The sequence below is a fragment of the Ovis canadensis genome, chromosome 10 (assembly GCF_042477335.2).
Source record: "Ovis canadensis isolate MfBH-ARS-UI-01 breed Bighorn chromosome 10, ARS-UI_OviCan_v2, whole genome shotgun sequence".
Taxonomy (NCBI): Eukaryota; Metazoa; Chordata; class Mammalia; order Artiodactyla; family Bovidae; genus Ovis; species Ovis canadensis.
Window position 1 is genome coordinate 48,560,583 of NC_091254.1, and position 26,140 is coordinate 48,586,722.

The 26,140-nt window shown below is 47.5% G+C and overlaps 1 protein-coding gene across 1 annotated transcript in view; it reads left to right on the top strand.

Annotated features, from left to right (window-relative positions):
* MIPEP (mitochondrial intermediate peptidase) overlaps positions 1 to 26,140 on the top strand; it is a 79,774-nt gene that overhangs the window by 11,712 nt on the left and 41,922 nt on the right. The window contains exons 6-14 of the mRNA XM_069602292.1: positions 1,937 to 2,119; positions 2,852 to 3,008; positions 10,106 to 10,154; positions 11,579 to 11,639; positions 13,884 to 13,936; positions 14,366 to 14,519; positions 15,699 to 15,776; positions 17,193 to 17,397; positions 18,521 to 18,630. Coding sequence (XP_069458393.1) covers positions 1,937 to 2,119; positions 2,852 to 3,008; positions 10,106 to 10,154; positions 11,579 to 11,639; positions 13,884 to 13,936; positions 14,366 to 14,519; positions 15,699 to 15,776; positions 17,193 to 17,397; positions 18,521 to 18,630 — 1,050 coding nt within the window. The remainder of the gene's footprint in view (positions 1 to 1,936; positions 2,120 to 2,851; positions 3,009 to 10,105; positions 10,155 to 11,578; positions 11,640 to 13,883; positions 13,937 to 14,365; positions 14,520 to 15,698; positions 15,777 to 17,192; positions 17,398 to 18,520; positions 18,631 to 26,140) is intronic.

Below are 26,140 nucleotides of genomic sequence, written 5' to 3' on the forward strand. Positions count from 1 at the left end.
GTTGTTGATACCGTTCCTGAATGTTGAGTGCTCTCTGAAAGTTGGCCTGTCACCTCAATAATTCAGAATCAAGGCATGATTCCAGACAACGGGGTGTTTCGGGTGTCGTGGAGGTGGGGTGAGATGGGCTGTGTCAGGAAGGACTGCGAGTGAGGAGGAAATCTGCAGATGAGTTTCTCCACGTGGACGCACAGAAGCGTCGTTGAGACGCAGTGCGGGTGTGTCGTCACATGATCCCTGCCCTGGACACACCTGTGAGATCCTTTCTGGTCGCTTCCGTGTCTCTTCTCTAGGGGCTCCACTCGGACAGGGCGCAGGGGACGTGGCACACTTTCTAAGAGAGCTCAACATAAAGCTGCCAGCATGACCTGTAAGCCACAAAGGCCTGTGTTCTTGCTGTATTCTTTCCAGGTTATTCCTTACTTACATTTTAAGTTCTTGTGAATATAGTTTAAAAGTTTAAATTAGAGGAAGTGTGTCGTTAAACAGTCATATAATAAATACAACAGTTTCAAAGCGTTCGCAGAGCTCCAAGTACTGTGTGTTTGCATGTTTAATTCTCCTCGAAGGATGAAATGACATGCTTAGCAGACTATTGGCAAAGTCAGGAAACAGTTTTTATTTTTCCAGGCATTGTAACAGGTGATCACTTGTTTGGAATAACTAATTGTATCACTTTTTTGTTTTAAATAGTAAAGGCTTTGAGGAAAAATTTTGAAACCAGCGTGTAATTTCGTTTTCATTGTCTTGTTTTTCCCCTGGTCACCAGTAGGTGGTGACAGATGGCCATGTCAGAAACTAAACAAGCAAAGAGTAATCATCTGAAAAGTCATTTTTCCCGTGAAGTTTGATTTTTCTATACTGAAATGTTTTGTTACTAAGTTACAGTTCATTTTTTCCAGTGTCTTATCAAGGGTACACCTGCTCTGTTCATATTTATATTTATCTTTTAAGAAATACACTTGGTCATCCTTTAGGGTCACAGTACAGTTTAGAATCTGTCCACAGCCGTTGCCCCTTCCCCTGGAAGGCTTGCCTGTGGTGTCACCTGAAGCCTGTCGTGAGTCCAAGGCCTGTCTGACCGTCCCGTGACGAGTAACTGAAGATTCCTCCTTGTCCCCAGGAGGCCTAACCAGTTATGTGGGCGACGGTTTTTAAGTTTGATCCCAAACATGGGGTGCCCCGGTTACGGCACAGGTTCTCTCAGGAGGCTGTGTCCTAGGGGTGACCAAGGAGAAGGTCCACCCCGCTCTGTCCGTCACGACTGGCGGAGACTGGAAACTGCCAGATGCACGCCTGGGGGCTGTGGTCTCCCACCCGACCCCTGAAGCGGGTCCAGCCCAGCCCCCCTCACCTCTGGGCTGCTGCCCTCCTGTGGCCGCTGCAGCAAGCCTGGCCGAGCTTTGCAAGTGCCCTTCACCACAGTTCACTGAAGAGCTGCGTTAATTGCACCTTCCTTCCCTTGCCCTTGTATCTCATCTCTTAAGGCCGAGTCTGGTTTCTGATCTATGCCTCAGATACTGTCATATCAGACAGATTCATCCAGCCCACTGCTCCCTGCCTCTCTTAACTAGGGTGTTTTTGGAGCCAGGGAAGGACTGTACCTCCCATTGTTCATTTCACAGACGTATTGTATAACCTAGACATAAAATAGAACTCTGGGAGTTAGGTACATCTGAAAGTATAGAAGCACCGTAGAACCATTAGGATAACTTTTAGGTGAGGATATTAAATACCTACCAAAAGTATAGAGTCAGCATTTGTAGACAATTATTGTGTATTAAACATTTATGATGCAGTATTTGTTATTCATTTTATCACTTAATTAATACCTTATTAAATTATAATTCAACTTTAAATGTTGACTGGCATCTTTATAGATTACTAATTTGTTGTGAAATGTTACTTTAAATAACTTGACTGCCCCCACATACAGCGTAAAAGAGCTGTGGACCTGAACGTTAAAATCTTGGATCTGAGCAGCGCATTTCTCATGGGAACCCACTTACCCAACACGATTGAGAAGCGCCTCCTGCCGGAACGCATCCGGCATCACTTCGAGCTGGCCGGGGACCACGCGGTGGTGGACAGTCTGCGTGCAGAAGCGCCCGACGACTTGGTGTGTGGGCTCCATCCTCTGTGTAGTTCTGGCCTCGTCTGGGGCCGTGGCTTGTGAGCCCGACATTCAGGGGTCACATGATTACACCTTTAAAAATATATTAATGTTTACTAAATACTAAAAATTGAACAGGGATGATTAATTCTGTGACAAACTGAAAGTGAAAGTTGCTCAGTTGTGTCCAACTCTCTGCGACCCCATGGACTGTAGTCCATGGAATTCTCCAGGCCAGAATACTGGAGTGGGTAGCCTTTCCCTTCTCCAGGGGATCTTCCCAAGCCAGGGATCCAACTGGGGTCTCTTGCATTGCAGTCAGATTCTTTACCAACTGAGCTATCAGGGAAATGCTTTGAATAATGAAAATGGTTGATTATTCCTGCTGTCAAGAGTTCCTCATTTTCAAAGAATGGTGAGCGACAGCAGCGCTGGCCATTCCGGGGACTCATAGTCTAATGCACGCAGTCTCACGTCACCTGGTTGGCGGCGTCTCACATTTGCCAGGTAGAACCTCGGCCCCCTGCCCCTCTGCCCATAGCGGAGAACTCGGGCCAAGTGCGATGTGTCTCCCACACTCGGTGATGAGCCTAGAAGCTTCAGCCAGCCTGTGCGAGGCCTTGTGTTTAAGCATTGCTCACCTGCAGAGTAAAGTGGTGGGAGGTAGCGTGTGTTGTTATCATATAGGACTTTGTATCTTGGTACGTGTGTCTTTTACCATCCACTTTTTAAACATAGGTGCGAGAAGCTGCTTATAAAATTTTTCTTTATCCCAATGCTGGTCAATTGAAACGTCTAGAAGAGTTGCTCAGCAGCAGAGACCTCCTGGCAAAGTTGGTAGGATATCCTACCTACTCCCACAGGGCCCTCCAGGGAACAATCGCCCAAAGTCCAGGTGAGCCTGTTTACCCAACTCTTAAGGACAAAACAGGGTTTTTATGAAGCTGAACTTCTGACTTTAAATAGCTAAAGTTACTGTGCTATTTTTAATATACTTGGAGACTAGTTAGTGAGATACTTTGCTTCTTTATTAGGAATGATTTTTAAACAGAGCTAATCATTTGGAATATATTTGCACAACTAGTGTACTTTATGTGCACTTTGAGTAAGTCATTGAGTTAGACAAGGCTGTGGTCCGTGTGATCAGATTGGCTAGTTTTCTGTGATTGTGGTTTCAGTCTGTCTGTCCTCTAATGCCCTCTCTCAGCGCCTACCATCTTACTTGGGTTTCTGGTACCTTGGACGTGGGGTATCTCTTCACGGCTACTCCAGCAAAGCGCAACCACTTCTCCTTACCTTGGACGTGGGGTATCTCCTCACGGCCACCACTCTTGACCTTGGACGTGGGGTGACTCCTCACGGCCAGCGCTCCTGACCTTGGATGTGGGGTAGCTCCTCTCAGTTGCTGCTCCTGACCTTGGACGTGGGGTAGCTCCTGTGCTGTGCAGCCACCGCTGCTTGTCTAACTCAGTGAAACTAAGCCATGCCCTGTGGGGCCACCCAAGACAGCCGGGTCATGGCGGAGAGGTCTGGTAGAATGTGGTCCACTGGAGAAAGGACTGGCAAACCACTGCAGTATTCTTACCTTGAGAACCCCATGAACAGTATGAAAGGCAAAAAGATAGGACACTGAAAGATGAACTCCCCAGGTCGGTAGGTTCCCAGTATGCTACTGGAGATCAGTGGAGAAATAACTCCAGAAAGAATGAAGGGATGGAGCCAAAGCAAAAACAGTACCCAGTTGTAGATGTGACTGGTGATGGAGGCAAGGTCCAATGCTGTAAAAGAGCAATATTGCATAGGAACCTGGAATGTTAGGTCCATGAATCAAGGCAAATTGTGGTCAACAGGAGATGGCAAGAGTGAACAATGACATTTTAGGAATCAGCGAACTAAAATGGACTGGAATGGGTGCATTTAACTCAGATGACCATTATATCTACTACTGTGGGCAGGAATCCCTTAGAATAAATGGAGTTGCCATCATGGTCAACAAAAGAGTCCGAAATGCAGTACTTGGAGGCAGTCTCAAAAATGACAGAATGATCTCTATTCGTATCTAAGGCAAACCATTCAATATCACAGTAATTCAAGTCTATACCCTGACCAGTAATGCTGAAGAAGTTGAAGTTGAACAGTTCTATGAAGACCTACAAGACCTTCTAGTACTAACCCCCCCAAAATATGTCCTTTTCATTGTAAGTAGGAAGTGAAGAAATACCTGGAGTAACAGGCGAATTTGGCCTTGGGGTACAGAATGAAGCAGGGCAAAGGCTAAGAGAGTTTTGCCAAGAGAATGCACTGGTCATGGCAAACACCCTCTTCCAGCAGCACAAGAGAAGATTCTTCACGTGGACATCACCAAGTGGCCAGTACTGAAATCAGATTGATTATACTCTTTGCAGCCAAAGATGGAGAAGCTCTATAGTCAGAAAAACAAGACCAGGAGCTGACTGTAGCTCAGATCATAAACTCCTTATTGCCAAATTCAGACTTAAATTGCAGAAAGTGGGGAAAAATACTAGACCATTCAGATATGACCTAAATCAAATCTCTTATGATTATACACTAGAAGTGAGAAATAGATTTAAGGGACTAGATCTGATAGACAGAGTGCCTGATGAACTATGGACAGAGGTTTGTGATATTGTACAGGAGACAGGGATCAAGATCACCCCCAAGAAAAAGAAATCCAAAAAAGCAAAATGGCTGTCTGAATAGGCCTTACAAATAGCTGTGCAAAGAAGAGAAGTGAAAAGCAAAAAAGAAAAGGAAAGATATGCCCATCTGAATGCAGAGCTCCAAAGAATAGCAAGGAGAGCTAAGAAAGCCTTCCTCAGTGATCAGTGCAAAGAAATAGAGGAAAACAACAGAATGGGAAAGACTAGAGATCTCTTCAAAAAAACTACAGATACCAAAAGAACATTTCATGAAAGATGGGCTCAGTAAAGGACAGAAATGGTATAGACCTAACAGAAACAGAAGATATTAAAAAGAGATGGCAAGAATACACAGAAGAACTATACAAAAAAGATCTTCACGACCCAGATAATCACGATGGTGTGATCATTCACCTAGAGCCAGACATCCTGGAATGTGAAGTCAAGTGGGCCTTAGGAAGCATCACTACGAACAAAGCTAGTAGAGGTGATGGAATCCCAGTTGAGCTATTTCAAATCCTAAAAGATGATGCTGTGAATGTGTTGCACTCAATATGCCAGGAAATTTGGAAAACTCAGCAGTGGCCACAGGACTAGAAAAGTCAGTTTTCATTCCAATCCCAAAGAAAGGCAATGCCAAAGAATGCTCAAACTACCACACAATTGCACTCATCTCACACGCTAGTAAAGTAATGCTCAAAATTCTCCAAGCCAGGCTTCAGCAATATGTGAACTGTGAACTTCCAGATGTTCAAGCTGGATTTAGAAAAGGCAGAGGAACCAGAGATCAAATTGCCAACATCCGCTGCATCATCGAAACAGCAAGAGAGTTCCAGAAAAACATCTATTTCTGCTTTCTTGACTATGTGAAAGCCTTTGACTGTGTGGATCACAATAAACTGGAAAATTCTGAAAGTGATGGGAATACCAGACCACCTGACCTGCCTCTTGAGAAATCTGTATGCAGATCAGGAAACAATAGTTAGAACTGGACATGGAACAACAGACTGGTTCCAAATAGGAAAAGCATTACGTCAAGGCTGTATATTGTCACCCTGCTTATTTAACTTATATGCAGAGTATATCATGAGAAATGCTGGGCTGGATGAAGCACAAGCTGGAATCAAGATTGGCAGGAGAAATATCAGTAACCTCAGATATGCAGATGACACCACCCTTATGGCAGAAAGTGAAGAAGAACTAAAGAGCCTCTTGATGAAAGTAAGTTGGCTTAAAGCTTGATATTCAGAAAACGAAGATCATGGCATCTGGTCCCATCACTTCATGGGAAATAGATGGGGAAACAGTGGAAACAGTGTCAGACTTTATTTTTTTGGCCTCCAAAATCACTGCAGATGGTGCTTGCAGCCATGAAATTAAAAGATGCTTACTCCTTGGAAGGAAAGTTATGACCAAACTAGATAGCATATTAAAAAGCAGAAACATTACTTTGTCAACAAAGGTCTGGCAGCAGCAGCAGCAGTCAAGGCTATGGTTTTTCCAGTGGTCGTGTATGGATGTGAGAGTTGGACTATAAAGAAAGCTGAGCACCGAAGAAACAATGCTTTTGAACTGTGGTGTTGGAGAAGACTCTTGAGAGTCCCTTGGACTGCAAGGAGATCCAACCAGTCCATCCTAAAGGAGATCAGTCCTGGGTGGAAGGACTGATGTTGAAGCTGAAACTCCAATACTTTGGCCACCTGATGTGAAGAACTGACTCATTTGAAAAGACCCTGATGCTGGGAAAGATTGAAGGCAGGAGGAGAAGGGGGCGAGACGACAGAGGATGAGATGGTTGGATGGCATCACTGACTCGATGGACATGAGCTGGGTAAACTCCGGGAGTTGGTGATGGACAGGGAGGCTTCATGTGCTGCAGTTCATGGGGTTGCAAACTGTCAGACACGACTGAGTGACTGAACTGAACTGAACTAAGTCATACTTTTTATTTCATTGTTGAATCATTGATGATTTGCATTATTTTTCTTTTAACTCAGCTCATTTCTGTGCTCAGCCTAACCACACTGGTTAGAATTAGTGTGGGAGGGGATGGGTGATTAGTGCTTCTGCTGGAGGCAGGGTTGAGTGTAGCCTAGGTCATATAAGACCCCTCCTTTCAGAGAGAAGAGGGCTGCTTGGCAAGGTTGGGGGTGGGGAGCGTCTCTCTGGGAGTTTGTGAAAGACTTACCTTGTCTTTCGTTGAGTTCTTTATGATTCATCACATATAAGAGAAAATGCATCACAATGAAAATGGTGTAATTTTCAAAGGCATCGATTAAATTACAGTTATACTTTAGACCCAAGTCCTCAGTAGGGTGGCCGTGCTGGGGGGTTGTTCAGACTCGCTGTATTTTCAGGGTTGAATTCACATGACTTTGTGTTGGGCTGAGCTGGAGGAGACGGCAGTGGACACCACGGGTTTCCATCCATGCGTCTGGATGGAATTGTGGGGTCACTGGGAACGGCCCTGCAGGGGGAGGGTCACCTTTCCTGCAGGCTCCATGCTATCTCTGTCCATCCAGTGTCCAGCCCTTCTTTCTCTGTGGGGCCCATAGCTTCTCCCAGGTTTTCTTGAAGCCACCTTGCCTTGTTTCTTTCTCTCTCATGTGTGTCTTTGGGATCCAGATGGGGTTCCCACATTTGAGGAGGAGCACGGAGGAGAGTGGGAAGGAGTGGGCACAAGTGGAGAAGATTTGTGCTTAGGGAGGTGGGTTTGAGCAGGGCTGTCCGTGGTTGGTGGCAGGGGTCATCATGAGGGGTGCAGAGAGCAGCTGCAGGAGGGGGGCTGGAGGGCGTGTTTGCCGTCAGGAGCCTGCAGGGCTCCAGGCTGCTGGCGGCTGCGCACGTGCTGAGACATCACATTCAGGCACCTGAAGGGAGAGCCAGGCCTGCGACTGAGCCACTGGGAAGACGGAGTCCTGCTGACGGGGCTGGGGCCGGGAGCACGGTGGTCCGAGTTCAGTGAGATGCCGGTCGGTGTGCAGGTGGCGACCAGGGTGGGCGATGGATGGGACATGCTGAGACGAGTGCTGGGGGCAGCTGGGGCTGACACAGATGCCCAAGCAGCGGCCAGCAAGTCCGGAGCTCACGGGGTGGTCCGTGGGAAGGTGTCTTAGAGCTGGACTCTGCACACACGGTCATGTATGGTGTGACCTGTGTGCTTGGGGCCTGCAGCGTTTAGTTGGGGAGCTTGGACAGGGCCACGTGAAGATAAATCTTAATCCTGGTCAGTGTCCTTTCAGTGCTGAACGCACTGACTAGGCACCACAGGGCCCTAGGGTTTTAGGAGCTCAGGAGGTTTATAGACGCTTCGGTGGCTGTGGAAAGTTCCATGCGGAAAGTGAAACTGGATGGAGGTGGGCAGTGGGGGCCAGTGGGCAGAGGGCAGGGAGGCGGGGCGAGGGCTGGCAGGCAACGGTGGGCCCCCCGGGACCGGCGCGTCAGGGGCTGTCTGCCAGGAGCAGTGCGACTGCCTTCAGGCGGCTCAGACTCACTGCTCTTCACAGGACAGTGTCCCAGGTAGGCAATCGAGGTGGATGTTTCCTGTTCAGGAGAGCTAGAGAAAGAAAATGGGTGAACGTCAGTACAAAATTATTTTGAGATAAAAAGCACGCACAGATAAATATTTGAAAACAGTACCCTGTGCCCACTGGTTTGACATCCTGAAATAAGGTTTTATTTTGAGCTAAATAACAGTTTTTTCCTAAAAGTGTTAGCACCATCTAACACGATACACCAAGCCATGTTTGCAGGTGGGATCTCTGTTGATGGTGACGAGAGACCAGGGCTTCCTGTAGCAGGCCCGTTCCTTCCCCAGCCTTTTATTTACTCAGAAACGAGGTAAACTGAAGAGGACAAGAAATTAAAACCATAGAAAAGATCATCTGAAAACATAAAAACAGCATTTGTAGCTTGCTCTAAAATATGTATGAAAAGCTCTATACACATGAATCAGTGCCTAGAAGTGCTAAATTCAAAAATTCTCATGAAAAATTTCCTGTTATGGGAAATAATCGTAATTCCACTGCATTGCTTTTATGGGTTTCTGCAGTATAATGACTTATGGCTGAAGTATTTTAAGTAGTTAAAAAAAAATTGTAACAGCCTTAATTTTTTAATACTGGAGAATAGTCAGTTAACAATGTTGTGATAGTTTCAGATGAACAGTGAAGGGACTCAGCCACATATATACATGTATCCATTGCCTCCCAAACTCTGCTCCCATCTAGGGCTGCCACATGACATGGAGCAGAGTTCTCCATGTTTTACAGTAGATACTTGTTGATTATACATTCTAACTATAGCAGTGTGTCCATGTCCATTCCAGACTCCCTAACTATCACCCCCACCCCTCCATCTGGGGCAGTAGTTAGTTCTATAAGCTTGTCTCTTTCTGTTTTCTAAGTTCATCTGTATCATTTCTTTCTAGATTCCACATTAAGGGATGCCATACAATATTTCTCCTTATCTGTCTTACTTCACTCAGTATGACACTCTCTGGGTCCATCCATGCTGCTGAATATGGCATTATTTCATTCTTTTTAATGGCCGAGTAATGTTCTGTTGCATACATATACCACACCTTTGTCTATCCCTTTGCTTGGACACTTAGGTTGCTTCCACGTCTTGCCTGTTGTAAACAGTGCTGCAGTGAACACTGGAGTGCGTGTATCCTTTCAGATCATGTTTTTCTCCGGATATATGCCCAGGAGTGGGACTGCAGGGGCATGGGGAGCTCTGTTTTTAGTTTTTTAAGGAACCTCCATACCGCTCACCACAGTGGCTTCACCAGTTTACATTCCTAACTGCATTGTTGTAGGGAGGAGAATCTAAAGTTTTGATGTTCTAATTTTGCTACATTTTCTTCCAATATAGATCCTGAATAGATTATTCTGCTGTGTATTTAAAAAGAAAAACATTTACTCAGAAAAACATTGATTTTTAAAATCTGATGTTTCTAAATTGTGCAGACTTTTATGAACAAATCAGTCTAGCTATCAAAAAAAACTTTTTTCCCTTTATACATATAAATAGATATAGAAAACATATAAATAGATAGAGAAATAGATTGAGATTTTAGATGCTTTTCTTTTGCTTCCTGTTAGCTCTTTTTTGGGGGGAGTATCATCTAAGGCTCTGGAGTTCATGGTGTCAGCTTTGATGAACTTTCATCTAAAAGTGTCGAGTATTAGGAGCCCTGCTTTCCTTTGAGAATCATCACTTTAAAGACACTGTATTGAATGGATTTATGGTCACAACATTGTAATTTTAACATGTTTGTTCATTTTATTTCATGTAATTAAAGATATTTTCTTTGGGATTTTCGTTTTAGAGACTGTCATGGAGTTCCTTGAGAAACTGTCTGACAAACTCTCTGAAAGGTTTGTTTTTTTTTTTTTATTCTGCTTTTTAGAGTATACATGATTTAGCTTTTCTTTCTTTTTTTTTTTTAAAGACTTTTAAAGATTTATTGAAAGAATTAGGAAGTGACCCATGAACAATGTAGGTGTTGGAATATCGGGTCAGACACTGACAGTGAGCTGTACTTTGAAAGCTCACAGCTGTCCTCTGGGGGTGACTGTCCCGAATGCTTGGGCTGTCCTCTGTAACTAACCAGTCGTCTTTAGGAACTCATTACTGAGGTGGACTGTTTAAAATCTCCCAAACCTTTTTTGAAACTATGCATTTTAGCCTGTAATGAGTTGGTCACCTAGTCTTGCTCTTCTTTGGGTGTAAATAATGGGTGGCTCTCATCTGCTGTGTTGTGTGATAAGAGTGCCCAGTGTTTGTAACTCAAGGCTCTCTGCTCTTGGTGGTCCCTCTGCCACAGTGCCGGCCTTCTGCCTGCCCAGCCCCCCGGCCTTGTCCTCACCACTCTGGTCGTGCTTCTCTGGGGGCCGAGCCCCCAGGAGTCTTCAGACCGCCAGCACGAGGCCTCCAGCACGAGGTTCGGCGGGGTCGTGGAGAACCACCGTCTTCTCTCGCCTGCAGAGCTGTCTGACCCCTGTTCGCTCCTTGACTGCACCCGCATATTAAATTTTAGCTCCAATTTTCAGTTTCCGTTATAAACTACTGCCTTAGAACCCAGTCCTCTCTAATTTGCATTATGTTTATTAGTTCTGAAATGATCTTTCTTATTCTTAATGCAGTGAGCTTTTGTGGCTTTGATAGAATGAAGTAGTGTCAGTTGTGCAGTTATTTGAGAATTTGTTCTACTTTGCTCTGCTAGTTAAGCTTTATTTGTTCTTTTTTCACTTGTATGTAGCTATAGATATTTTAAGCAAACTTTTCAGACTTTTTTAGTGAAGATTTTAAAATTATATTTAGTGAGCTATATTTTTTAATTATAGAAGTTAATTCCAACAGAAACTTGATATTCTGCAAATATGAAGTGCATGTGTGATTACGGCCCAGCTAGTTTTTTGATAGGGGAAAATGATAAATGGTAATCTTAAGTAAAATCTTCTTTTAGAGAAACTAAATTGTTAGTCTCCTTTTTAAAGTATAGCAAAAAGTAGTGATTTGAAGCTTACTGATGAATACTTTGCATATTCTGTAACACTTAAATTTTCTAAATTTTTTCCATTTTAAGACAAATATCAGCTTTTTAAGGTAAAAATTACAGTAGTTTACTGATGAATGTATCACTGTCACTTCTAACACATGTAAAATTTGGATTAATACTAGTTTACATTTTTCCTACAAATTTATCATGATTACTGGAAAGTTGCAGAAGCAAACTCGTCTTTTATAATCTACTTGTGAAAATTTTGTCCTCGCAACTAATGATAAACCTGTTTTACAGAACTATGAAAGATTTTGAGATGATTCGAGGGATGAAAATGAAACTAAATCCTCAAAATTCTGTAAGTGACCATGCTGAGTTTCTTTTCCTTTTTCTATTTATTTGTCTCCCTGGGTGTTAGTCGCGGTGCGGGGGGCCCTTGGGGCGGGCTCTGCAGTTGCGGCTCGCAAGCTTAGTTGCTCTGTACCTTGTGGGATCTTCGTTACCCAGCCAGGGATCGAACCCACTTCCCCTACGTTGGCAGGCAGATTCTCCACCACGGGATCACCAGGGAAGTCCAGAGGTATTTTTATTATATACAGTCTGTTGGCTGAGGGCTCTGTCTTTTGGCGCTGGGAACCATTCCCGGCTCCGCGCTGTCACCACGGCCCTGGCCTCGGTAGTCTCTCTTCTCCCGGATGATGTGTGTGCCTGAGGAGCTGGTTTTCTGGCTGGTGTCCTGCTCCCTTCTTGTGACTCAACTGCCTTCCTGGTGCCGTGGCTCTGAGTTAGATGCCGGAAGGCCCTCGGGGCTCCTCCAGAGGGAGTTTTCTGATGGGCCTTCCCCCCTTTTGTTTAACATTTTCAGAGAGTTCTCAGACTGCCTTCCTATTTCCTGGCTTTCCCATCACACCCTCCTTGACCTGCGGGCCCTTTCTCTTCCGTTGCCCTGGGGCCTCAGCCATTGTCTTCTGCCCCCACTGAGGCCTGCAGTGCCCCTGTGCTCCTCTCACTCACTTGCTGCTTTGCTTTCCCTTCATTTATTTTATTTTTATTTTTTACTGAAGTGTAGCTGATTTACAATGTTGTTCTTTACTTTTAAACTGTGGCTGACATCTGTGGCTCTAATACTTTGGCCACCTGATCCGAAGAGCTGACTTATTTGAAAAGACCCTGATGCTGGGAAAGATTGAGGGTAGGAGGAGAAGGGAACGAGATGACAGAGGATGAGGGGCATCCTGACTCGATGGATATGGGTTTGAGTAGCTCCGGGAGTTGGTGATGGACAGGGAGGCTTGGCGTGCTGCATTCCATGGGGTCACAAAGAGTCGGACACGACTGAGTGACTGAACTGACTGACTGACATCTGTGAGCCAGTAGATGCTGTGCATCTGGAGAAGAGATGGTGTCTAAACTTAACCTTTCAAACCCCGTTCGTAAGAACGGACTCCCTGTTCATAGAGCTCTGCTCAGAGCCTGGAGTTGTGTTTCTAAGCAGTATACTCTCCAGGAGGTGCTGTTGAGTGACTCAGAACAGCTCATGAGGGACTGCTGCACAGCGGGCAGAGCTCGGTGCCAGGACACAGTAGGAAAAGGGAAACGCAGCCTGCCCTCCCGAAGCTTACACCTGGGGCGAAATGAGAGTGAAGACAGGAGGAGTCAGCCTGCACGGTCCTGCCGGGTGGGGGCTCGAGAGGGAATAGTGCAGGCAGGCGGGTGGAGGGGCCGTCTCGTAAGGCCTGGGCAGTGATGACCCCTCCAGGGAGATGACACAGAGCAGCCCTGGGAGAAGTGAGAGGCCCACAACAGCCAGGGATGAAGCCCAGGCAGAGAGGAGCACGGGAGTCCGGGGCAGGTCAGGCCTGGCTCACAGCGGGTGGACTCGGGTGTGTGAGGGGCGGATGGAAGGTGGGGACGCACTGGGGGCCAGGTGGGGACGCACTGGGGGCCAGCACACGTGGGCTGCGCACCTGAGCCAGGCTGACCGCGTCTGGCCCGGCTGCTGCCCTCTGTCACCTGCCAGCCCGCCCCCCGGGGGAGGGTGGCCCCTGCAGGGTTCCCAGCTCTGTCTCCGCTCTGCAGCCAGCGTCAGGAACGATTGTTCAAGTGCTTCTTTATGACATGTTTTCTTTGCCAAGTTCAGGGGTAATTCTGCCACGGCTCGGTCTAAACTGCTGCTTTCATTCCTGGGATCCACCCTAAGCTTCCTGCTTAGGTCCAAAAAGGGCCCTAATCATGCCCTTAGTTCCCCAACCCACCTGCACTGTCTTGTGGATTAACATATGGGCCACATCTGGGGTAGATCTCAACGTGGCTAATTTCATCTATTAATGTCGACTTCTGGTAATTGACACTTTAGAATGACATTTGTCTGCCTTTTCCCCCAATTCTGCAAGTATAGCTGATTTCTGCCTCTCAGCTCATTGATTAAAGGAAAGGCAGAGTAGAGAGTAAGGAATGAAACTCTTGCCAGATGATGAGTTCCTAGGGTTTTTAGAAAACTTTCCTGTTACAGTAACAGGTTATATTTTATAAACTGGCTGCATTATTGATGAAAACTGTGAAATCATCCCAGCTTTCCTAACGGTAAGCTTCTCTGCTGTAGGAATTGATGCCCTGGGATCCCCCATACTACAGCGGACTGATTCGGGCTGAGAGGTGTGTGTCTGGAGAAGTGCTCCCGTGTGAGAAGGCAGGATCGATGTGTCTTGAGCATCTGCCCACTAACTGGGCAGCTGTGCTTTCACTTGGCGCCCACGCGGCCAGCGCCTGCCCAGCGGCCACTCCCCGGTCCGGAAGCTGCGCTCTTGGGCCTGTCCCCTGCAGCCTGTCCCCAGGCTTCTGCGGTTTCCCTCTGTAGACCCCGTGAGCATCTCCCCGCCTGCCTCTACCCCTGGTGTCTCCCTCACTACCGTAGTAATCAGGCTGCTGCTCTTCTGAAGAAAAACAGGCCTGAAAACCCCTCCAGAGTAGAGACCCACTTCATGATTCAATCCTTCCTTGACTCCTGGTTTACAAATGAAGAGTGAGCTGCACTCCCCTCTAGAAGCTAAAGCACACAGAAACGCGGCTGCTTCTCCTCGGCAGGTTCAACATCGAGCCCAGTCTCTACTGCCCATTCTTCTCCCTGGGCGCCTGCATGGAGGGCCTGAGCCTCCTGTTCAACAGGCTGCTGGGGGTCTCGCTGTATGGGGAGCAGCCCGCGAAGGGCGAGGTGTGGAGTGAGGACGTCCGCAAACTGGTGAGTGTCCGGGGCAGAGCACGTTCCTGTCTGCGGGGCCTGGTACCCTGTCCACAACGCTTTAATCCAGGCTGCTGCTCTGGTTCAGGACACTGTGAAAGAACACTGTTCTCTAGAATCCGCTGTTGCAAGAGAGTAGGGTAAACATGTAGCAGCAGAGTTTTTTCTCTGAGAAAATACTTTTCTGAGGAGTTGGATAGAAGGTAAAGCTCACGTGTGCACTGGCGGCTAGGCTGTGGCCCGTGTGCTGGTGTGAGTCCTGGACAGTCATTCCGAGCCCGGGGCCCTCCCATCAGGACCCACTTCGTGTGAGCTGCCGGTGTTGCTTTTCCTGGTGGGGTTTGAGGGTTTGCGGCCCTCAGGCTTAGTGCTCTGGCTTAGCGCACTGTACCCGTACCCTCATCACCGTTTTCTAAGAAGTGTGGACTGTCTTCCTTGTTGCCTGGCTGTGTTTGGTGATTGTAGATTAAGCTTAATTACTAAACAGCCAGCAGTCTGCTGTGTGTCACACAGATGGATAACCTGCAGCGATGCCACGAAGGGAGAAAGTTAACAGGAGAGTGCCAGGACCCAGTGCAGGCAGGCAATGGAGGAGCCTGTTCAGGAGGGAGCCCCCCACACTGGGCAGCTTTCCCCAATGCCTTGAGCAGTTCCTGGCACCATGTGGATGCTTCATGGAGGCTTGCTGGAGTCCCGAATAGTTGAGGTTCTGTCCGGTAGAGGCCCAGCTTATGCAGAGGGGGATGGAGACCCGCTCTCCTTGAGCTGTGCCTCGCGGGGCTGACCCAGGAGGAGGCATCGCTCCCTGCTCTTCGGCTGACGCCCACGCGGGTGTGCGGTCGTCCTCACCTCGTGGGCTGCGGGCGGGGTCGCTGTGCTGCCGTCCTGGGCTGGCTCAGGCCCAGGGAAGAGCCAGGGCACGGGCACTGTGGTCAGGACTCAGGGCTTGTTGGGAGGGTTCCTCTCCCATCAGAGGTCGCCAGTCACCCCGGAGACACAGCAGAAGGGGCTGAAGGCATGGTGGACCCACCTTGAGGTGACCTTGGAAGCAGAAAGTCATAAAATGTCTGCATTGGTGGCTCTTGGTGTTTTATGTGCAGGTTCTGGTGTTCGAATGTGTTTCTACTTTTGGAAGTTCTGGTGGCTTCATTCACCAGTAAATCAACCTTTTTTTCCTAGGCCGTGGTTCATGAATCAGAAGGACTGCTGGGGTACATTTACTGTGACTTTTTTCAGCGAGCAGACAAACCACACCAGGTGATGCTTTATTTACAAACCAATCTCTCTAGAGTGATCAGTAGCTAGTATGTATTAATGTTAACTTAGCTCTCATTTTTTTAGTTACTAATATTTAAAAGACATTAACAGTGGTGACTAAATGTGTTTATGTTTGAAATTGGATAGAATTTAAAGACGGCAGAAGTTACGAGGTAGTTACAGAAATGTGTATCTGCTGTTTTCATCTGGGTCGCGGTAGCAATGATTGTAGTGATGAATGCTGTTTTAGGAGCCTGTCTGTGTGCCTGCCAGCGCCCTGAGCCCTTCTCATGCACGGCTTTGAACTCAGTCCTGATGAGATGAGGACACTGAGGCCAGAGAGCTGAGGTTACTTGCCTAGAGTCACACAGTTAGAGGTGCGGGGATTGGAGCTGTCCGTACGTGGCATGGGCCTGCCCTAACACTGCACAAGGTGTGTCTCTGAAGAACCTTGTCAACCGCCAGTTCGCTCCTTGTGTGAAACTGCAGGCCAGGTTTCCAGATCAGTCAGCTTCAGCAGTTTTGGGCAGTTGGATTGGAACTGTCAAGAATTCAGATTATAAAGTTAAAACAGAAATAATGGTACCTTGTATTTAATAGGGATCCACAGCTTCCACAGTGGTTATAACAGATGCTAATTAATGCTCTGGCACTTGACGCGGTGGAGGGGAGGCTGGTGGAGGTAACCAGTTCTCAGGAGACGTGGCCGGCAGGTCTGCATGGCGGGACCAGAGTCAGGGCCATTGGCCGCTGCATCCTCTCCTCCTTCACTGTGCTTGGAAGGCTGGAGAGTCCAGCTTCATGACCTGGGTTCAGGTTTGAGGTGCCACAGCCCTAGCTGTGTGTCCCTGGACTCGCGACTTAGTATTTCCAAGACTCAGTTTGTTTTCTCATCTGAGAAATGAAATACCTGCCTCATAGGCTTATGTGAGAAGAAATGATCCACTTTTGTATGTGGACTGAGAAAGTGACTCGGGTTCTGTGCTTTGTGACAGTTGAGAGCTCGTCACTTCAGGCGATGGAGACAGTGGTGGGGTGTGTGGCCTGTCTCATCGCCGGCCACAGAAGGGGCTCACTAACACCAGCGTCCCTCCCGCCATGGCTGCCTTTCTCCCTGCCCTGAGCATCTTGAGCGTCTGAGCTCAGTGGTGACCGTGTCTTCAGCTCCTGGACCGTCAGCTCAGCACGTCTTTGGAGTGAATGAATGACTCTGTCAACATGAGCTCAGAGTATTATCAGTGTTTTTAAGAAAGTAACATTTCAGCAAAGGAGAAAGTGCTGGGAAAAAAGTAAAAATAAAAGAATAGAATTAAGGTAATATTTGTACTCACTCATTTTGATAGAACTTTGTATTCATTAAGACTTGCTTACCTTTTTGCTTCTGATCATTTCTTCACTGGTCTCGTTTTCTTAAAGGATTGCCACTTCACCATCCGAGGAGGTCGTTTAAAGGAAGACGGGGACTACCAGCTCCCCGTGGTGGTCCTTATGCTGAACCTGCCCCATTCCTCAAGAAACCTGCCCACACTATTGACTCCTGGGATGATGGAGAACCTTTTCCATGAGATGGGACATGCCATGCACTCGATGCTGGGACGGACTCGATACCAGCACGTCACTGGTGAGCAGGAGCTCGCTCAGTAGGACTTTGTTTATTGCAGTTCTTTAAATACATGCTTTTCATCTTGGTTGGAAAAAAGCCTTTTGTTTAGAAAATCTGTGGTCATTGATCAGGTGGCTTCATCGTGTCCTTCCACCTGTGATTCGACCCAACCCTCATACATTTTTTCCGTCCGTGACGACAGTTCTCAACAAGGCTGTCTGAGTGCCTGTTTGTACCATTTTACATTCTGCTGTGTTTTATGTGGAATTTACGTCAGTGGCTGTGTGTGTGAACAAGCATGCCTTCTCAGCTCCAGCACAGGCTTAGCAAGTGAGCAGGTGAATGTACACGGCCTCTTTTTATCCAAAACCAGTCAGAAAACTTCAGGGCATGTTGAAAGTTATGGCCAGGCCCTTACTGTCTCTCTTCTGCATCCCCTGCATAAAGCTATGGTTTTCCTGCTGATGTCAGCCCCTCTCCTCATCATCCTCTCTAAGCTTGCCATCAGACAGGTCAGCCCTGCACTGCCGGGGCAGGTATGGTTTTTAGTATTCAGCAGCTAACTTTACACACACAGTATTTGGGGGAGGAGGAGATATTTTGAAAAGACTGCAGATGGTCTGGACAGAATCATAAAGTGCCACCAACATGTTCTTATAGGATTTGTTACTTTAAGTAATTTTGAGTTTGAAATGTTGCCTTTCTATATTGAGGGTTGACTTTGTTCCAGAAATAGTAGATAAAATACTTTTAAAACGAATGAAGGATACTGGCTTTTGGTGATGGAATCCAGTGCATTAAATTAGAATGCCTTCATTGTAAGAATGTTTTAACTTGTGTGTCAGGTGTAGCCCGGCGGAGCTGAAGACAGTTTTGTTTGTAGAGGGTGTGAGCCGTTGCTTTACAAGTGCTTTACCCAGCTGTGCAAATATTTTGTTTTGCTTCTGATACATGGGAAAATGTATGAGTACAAACTTTCCTGCAAATATGTGCAATAATTTCATAGAAGTAAAATATTGATTTAATGAATTAAAGACTATCGTAGTTCATCAGAAGTACAAATAAAAATGTAAATGAGTGCTTGTGGTGACACTGACATGCTGCCATGATTCCTGCCGACCTCTTCTCTCGCCCCTTCCAGGGACCAGGTGCCCCACGGACTTCGCCGAGGTCCCGTCTATCCTGATGGAGTATTTTGCCAATGATTACCGGGTGGTTCACCAGTTTGCCCGACACTATCAGACCGGCCAGGTAGGGCTGACGCGTGCGTGTCCTTGGGCTTGGTAGGGTGGCTCCTGGGATCCGCCGGCCGGCACTGAACGCTTGCTGCCTCTTCAGAATCTAATGCAAACCAGACTCCTCCTCCTGTTTCCTGACTCACTCCGTTCATTTGTCGCTGTTGTGCCATGAGGGGGACAGGCAGCTGCCCTTGCCGTGCACCCGCAGTGTTGTGTCTGGTCCACACACCATCCCCCTTGGAAGGCGCTGTGTCCTGTCTCCAGAGGGGACAGGCCGTCCATGGAGCCTCAGTGCCACCTCGGAGAACTTCTGCTCTTCCAGCCCTTTCTGCTTCTGAGCACTTGTTTCTCGGTCTGAATCTGTTGTTCCATAAACTGATGGCATATTTCCCTAATACGTTTAGTTAGCGTCTGTATGAGGCCAAGCCTGAAAATCCCTCAAGTTCGAGTTGTCGTCTAGTCACTCAGTCATGCCCACCTCGTGCGACGCCCCTGGACTGTGGCCCACCAGGCTTCTCTGTCCATGGGGTTCTCCAGGCAAGAATACCGGAGTGGGTTGCCGTTTCCTTCTCCAGGGGATCTTCCCGACCCAGGGATTGAATTTGCCTTTCCTGCATCGGCGATTGGATTGCTTCCCACCGAGCTACCAGGGATAGATTTGACTAGCACCTCGTCGTGTTAGAGATTTTACTTCTGTAGAGGAGGGCTGAGGGAGCTGTGCTCTGCAGTGAGTTAGCGCTGAGCTGACTGACTGCATCGCGTTTCCTGTCCGCCTGCCCCTGTCCTCTCAGGGCTCTGATGGCGTGCTGTTTCATTAGGCGGCGTGTCCCCTCAGTGCCCGGGTATAGTCGCGTTCAACTTGAAGCCTCAGCATTTATTTATTTATTTAACTTTTAAAATATATCTGTTGCACTTTATATATTATATAACAGGCACTACAGGTAAAGCAATGAAGTGAATTAGGAAAAAAGATGATAAGTCCATTGGATTTGGAACTCAGTTGTTTGACAAACAGATGTAAGACCCAGGTAGGAAATCTTTACATAGCAAAACTAAGCATCTATGCTCACAGGAGAGCCTCTCAAATCCTAATGTTGTTTTTTTTTTTTTTTTCATTTAAAATTTACAATAGGTCTTTATTTGTAGAATCCTCAGCATTTAGAGTTGTGCCAAACACAAAAGAAATTGAATGACTGGGCAGAATCAGTAAAAGGGTCCAAGCCACCTTTGTGACTCCTCTTTCCAGTTATATCTCTAGATGCATGATGTGAGTTGGCCGTTTCTATTCTTTGGACTTGATTGTGTCTGTTATTATCAGTGTAGGGTAATGGCTGAGTTCTGGAGAGCTGTTCTGAGTTACTCTCTATTATAATCTATTTGAGTTTGTTAAAAGGACAAAATAGAAGGATTAGTAATCCAGTCAGCTACCTGTTCGTCAGCCTGCAAAGAGTTGCACTGGGGATTATGTAAACTCAGCCAAGAACACAGATGCACATAGCCCCTTGCATGGCAGCGCGTCTACCCTGGCTCCACACTGGGGGCTGGGAATGGGGAGGAGACCTGACTGCGCTTCTCCTCGAAGCCCAAATCGGTGGACATTGAAGGACAGTGGTGTGGGGGTGGCCAGTGAAGGGTGGGAAGACTAGAGGTGGCCCCTGAGAGCCGTGCAGAGGTGTCTAAGAAATCAAGGGCAGCAGGAAAGGAGCTGTCTGAGGAGCTTAGGCTTGTAAGAGGCCTGGACGCGCGTGTGAAGGGTGACTGCAGCCGAGCAGCGTCGACCCTTCAGAGTAAGGCTGAAATTCACCACAGATACTGAGTTTACAGTTACTGTTGTCCCTTTCCAGAGCAGTCAAGAAAACAAAGAAGGGCTAGAGCCCCTGCTTAGAGGGTGGTGTACCTTCTCTGAAAAGTTCCTATTTTAATCCTGAATTCTTCTTTAGTCAGAAGAACCGTTTTCGAACAAGATCGCTTCAAGAAGAGTATGAAGCCCACAACTCCTCTTCAGAGATGAGACCGGAGGAAAGCAGCAAGCTGCTCTGGATTAATTCCAGGCTCAGACTCAGGAGGGACACCCAGCAGGCTGAGGGGTCACAGACATAGCGTCCATGGCAGGAAACCATCCTGTGATTCCATGGAGATGGGAGAGCCTGCCAAAGGCATGGGGCACAGGTGCACAGGGGGCTTGCTCTTCCCGTCGCTGATTAAATGCCAAGTGGCTGGATGTTTTCATCCTGAGGGCAGTTCTCGCCCAAGGGCAAGAGTTCATCCCTCCAAATCTAGGCCTCTGTAGATAAATAACATGAAGGCCCGGAAGAGCACTTGTGGGCACATCTTTATGCTTCATTTCCGGCCCTGCTGGTCTCCCCACTGGCCGCCTGGTGCATCCAGAGGCTCTCAGAGTCGGGGTAATGTCTTCGTGACTTATTAACCCCTACCAGTCTTTTATCTGAACTCAGCATCCCAGAGCCAGCAGGTTCCTGCGGTCGAGGAATTAGAAGTATGCCTCTCAGGTCTGCAGGTGCCTCACAGCTGCCGGAGGAAGCTAACCCACGGGTACTCATTCAAGGTTCAGACTGTCTTGACAGTGTCAGGGCTGCAGCAGGGCTTGTTGCAAATTAATCTTAAAACCAATAGCGCAGAAATACAGATTTGGTAGCAGCTCATATGAAAGGGTCCAGGTTTTTAGACATGATGAACCCAGTGTGGCTCGGCGATCTGGGGGAAGCTCCTTCAAGCTCGGTGCCCGTAGGCTGTGTTGCAGGGCCCATGGTGTTGGAGGAGCTGGGGTGTGTCTTTCCTCTCTCTGCTTGTGGGCTGTGGCCTGCAGCCTGACCCCTTCCACGTGCTGCCATCGAGTGCAAGGTTATCTGTGAACAGCCTGCTTGTCTGGAAGCACGGCTCTGGACTCCCTTAGACGTCTCCACGCACAGCTCCTCTCCATCCTGGCAAAATGCACAGGAGGTAAAACACGCCAGGTTAACCGCGTGTTGGTGATGTTCTGGGGCCAGTGCGCCCAGGCACCATGCTCTCTCACCACCAACCACCACCCCCACCTGACGCTATCCATCCTGCAGAGCTGGGGCTCTGCGCATCAGACACTGAGTCTCTTCTCCCTTCCCCAGCCCTGTCAGCCGCCAGTCTGCTCTGTCTGCATGAGTCCGACTCTTCTGGGGACCTCACCGAAGTGGATCATGCAGCATCTGTCTCTTGCAGTTTACCTCATTTAGCACAGTGTCTGCAGGGTTCATCCCAGCAGTGGCCTGTGTCAGAACGGCTTTGCTTTTGAAGGCTGGGTTGCCATCGTTGTGTGGATGGACCACCCCAAGATGTTCAGCCTTTCTCTTCTGCTGATGGACACCTGTGTTGCTTCCATCTTTCGGCTGCGGTTGGTTCGGCTGCTCGCTGCTCAGAGACAAGTGCTGGTGGGAATGGAAGGTTGCTTTAATCAGGAGGCAGCAGCCTGGGGGGAGGCGGACTCCTGTCCCAGAACCCCCTCCGGAGAGTCTGCTCAGCCGTGAGGGTTTCTAAAGGGAGGGAGGGGAGTGATCTCAGTTAATCTGTGAGGTAGGGGTCAGAGTCATAGCCAGCCCTGCTCCCGCCCCTGTGTGCGGACTGGTGGGCTCTTCTCGGTCTTTCTTTAGACTCTGTTCACATGGTCTTTGCTTGCGAGGCTCCTGAAGGGGAGGTGATCTGGTTGTCTGTCTATTCCTTGTTCGTCATTTCCCCTTCTTTAAGGAAAGAAGCAGCGGGTTAGGGGATGCCTTGTGTAATCTGAAGATTGGAAAGGTGCACTGGGGCTGGAGGTGAGTGTTTGCTTATTTTTGGCTGTGCTGGGTTTTTGTTGCTGTGTGGGCTTTTCTCTGGCTGTGGTGAGGGGGGCTCCACTCCTCTCTAGTTGCGGTGCCGGGGCTTCTCACTGCGGTGGCTTCTCTTGCTGTGGAGCACGGGCTCCGGGCGCGTGGGCTCAGGAGTTGCGGTTCCCGGGCTCTGGAGCACAGGCTCAGTAGTTGTGGCCCACAGGCTTATTTGCTCCGTGGCATGCCGGGATCTTCCTGGATCAGGGCTCGAACCCGCATCTCCTGCCTTGGCAGGCGGGTTCTCTACCACCGAGCCGTGAGGGAAGCCCAACAGTTACTGCATTTTTCTGCATCTTTTGAGGTAATTGGGTGGTTCTTTTCTGTTTATCTAGTTATGTCATGAATGTTGGTATTAGTGCTAGGCCCCCTTCACATGCCAGGACTGGGCGACATTGGTCCTAACTTATTTATTGTAGCACACATGCCAGGACTGGGTGACGCTGGTCCTAACTTACTGTTACTTGTTTCTTGTAACAGCACTGGCTTTGGTTTGCTCGTATTTTGTGTCTGGAGGATCTTCTGCATCTGGGCTGGTGAGGGATTGGCTTGTGGTTTTCTGGGTCCTCTCACTCCCGTGGTGTGGGCATTAAGTAGATCCCGTTTCATAAGATGGGCTGCTGAGCTCCTCCTCCTTACGGGCACTTTTATGAAATAGTAATAATCTGTTTCGTGAAAGTTGGTCAGAATTCATCTATAAAACCGTTCAGGGTCTGTCATTTTCTCTGTGGGAAGATTTCTTAAATGACTGATTTCCTTCATAGTCACAGGACTCTTTGGCCTTCTTTAATTCTGAAGTAAACTTTGCTAACTTGTAATTTTCTAGAAATGTATCTGTCAACCCAAGTTTTTGAGTTTATTGGGATAAAGTTATTTACAGCCTCTTTGATGCTTCAGGTCCTGCACTTCTGTCTGCCTCATTCCTAATACTCTCCTCTCATTTTCTTCTCTGTTAATCTTGCAGAAGGTTGGCGTCATTGTTAGTGTCAGGAGTCTTTACCGAGAGCTCACAGTCACCTTGTTTACGCTCCTATCTTGTTTGTTTCAGTTACTATTTCTGTTTTTATGATTATTCTCTCCCTTCTTCCCCCAGTTTCTTAAGGTGGACACTTAGCTGACTAGGTTTCGATTTTATCTGACATGCATTTACACTTTAATGCTGTAAATTTTAGCTATGTGATGCAGTGTTTTAGCTGCATGCCATGATTTTCATACAAAATATTTCTAGTGTTGCTTATTTCCACTGTAATTTCCTCTTTGGGTTGTTTCAAAGTGTAGTTTAAATTTTTTTAATCCTTGAAGAGTTTTTTTTTTTTTTTTTAAATTGCTGTGTCTGTGCTCAGTTTTGTCCGACTCTTTGTGACCTCACGGACTGCAACCCACCAGGCTCCTCTGTCTATGGGGTTCTCCAGGCAGGAATACTGGAGTGGGCTGGCATTTCCTTCTCTAGGGGATCTTCCCGACCCAGGGATCAAACCCACATCTTTGTGTCTTCTGCATTGGCAGACAAGTTCCTCACCACTGAGCTACCCGGGAAGCCCAGTCTTTTTATTATTGATATCTGATTAGTGCAACTGGTATTGATTTTTGCATCTTATTGATACTTACTTTATGGCCCAGTGTGTCATCAGTTTCTGAAATGTTTTGTTTGTGCTTGAGGACACTGTATGTTTTCTGATTGTTGAGCTTGGGGTTTCGTGCCCTTCTGTTAAGTTATCCTCTCAGTTGTGGTGTTTAATTTTTTGACAGGTAACTTTTATGACCTAGCAAAAAAGACTGAGAGATGGAAGGAAGGCTTCCATCAGGTTATATCATTTTTCCTCTCAGTTTGGTCTCTTTTATTTTTAACTGTTGAAATTTTATTTAAAGCAATGTTAGGTTCACGGCAAAATGGAGGGGAAAGTGTACAGACTTGCCACCCCGTCCCCACTCACGCACAGCCCCCCCATTGTGGTCAGCATCCCCATGGGGTAAGGGGTGTGGAGAGGCGGGCTGAACTTACCCAGACATGTCACTGTCTCCCCGAGCCCACGGTGTCTGTCCTGTGGGTCTGGACAATTGTATAATGACGTGTGTCCGGCGTTGTGGTACACAGAGTAATGTATAATGACGTGTGTCCGGCGTTGTGGTACACAGAGTAATGTCAGTGCCCTACAAGTCATTTCATTGACTTTTCCTCTGTTTGGGAATGTTTTGTTGGATGCACAGAGTTGAGCCATCCTTTCTTCCTCAGGTGTTAGCCTCTTGATCTTCATACTGCTTCTTGTCTTAGAGTGTCTTCTTTCTTTTCTGGTGGCTTTGTAACCCCCAGCCATATTACTGATCACCAGAGATGTTGTCAATTCAAAAGAAGCTACACTTTTTCCATAATTTTGTCTTGTTAGCCGCACTGAAACGTTTCTTGCTCTAGTTATCTTTCTCTATTTATCAAGCAGTAAATAATAGAAATTAACATGATTTTGTGGGGTTTTTTTCTTATTTAATTTGTCCAGCAATGGGTGTGGTAGGTGGCACATAGTTTATCCATGCTTTGTAGAAACTGACGTTAAGGAATTTGTCAGAGGTCACCCAGTAATACTCAAGCCAGGATGCTAACATTGTGGTCTTTTCTTCGTCCCGCTTTCCCTAGCTGAAAGTCTGCCCGTGCCATAGGATACGGCTTGTGCTTCCTGCATAGTGTGTCTCACAGGTGCCGGGCCCTTGTGCTGTGTTACGCAGAGTGCAGATCGCTGCTGTCCTTGTGGCCTGTCGTGTGATGCGGCACCACGAGCCTGAGCCCGTTGCCTCCGTTTGTGAGTCAGCCCGAGGCTAAAAGTGCCTCAGATCTGTTTCCAGGGAGTCACACCGCCTTGCAATAAATCTTCTCCTGTCATCCTCCCAGGAGAAATGAACATGGACTGAAGGCAAAAATTATAGAGCAGTCAGAACTGGATTCCTTTTGGCAGGTTAAGTTGTTTTGAAACGTTTCGTCTTTTCAGCTTTAATGCTTCTCAGGTATGTCTAGACAAGACCATTGAACCGGAGGGCAGGGACGGGTCTGACCCCAGCCCCACCGCCCTGCACAGGTGGCCTAGGTCAGTCAGCGCTCATCTGAGACTTGTCTGCTCTTTTATATAAAATAACAGAAACTAAAAACGAATAGCTTCCTACTCACATCAGAAATTTTAGTCAAATTTAGTAATATATGCAAACTGAAAACAAGGTATAATTGGGATTTTTTTAGAAAAAACGGAAGCTAGACTCTTGCACGTCGCAGTGTTTCATGTTGTCTCGCAGACTTTGTGAGAGCCACGTGGCTGCAGTGGGTGTTTCTCTGTGCTGTCGCTGGTACTGTGTAAGCATTTCTAAAGGTCCTCTCCTCGTGTATCATCTCAGTTTATCAGAAAACACCAGTGAATTCAAGTAAGAGGTGATGCCCTTTGCTCTGGGTTTGGAGCTGAGGCTTGGTCTCTTTGGGCCCCGGCAGTGTAGCAAAGCGGGCAGCTTGAGACGCTGCATTGGCTTGTTTCCCGGCCGTAGACACATGCCGAGGTCCGGGTGCGGAGCTGGGACCCAGCTGCACGTGGAGGCTGCTGACTCTGGGCAACGCCGTCAGTGTCCGGCCGGCTGCCTGAAGGCCTGTTGCTGTTGGGAGTGCCCGCACCTCAACACGCCTGCCTTTTTAGACCC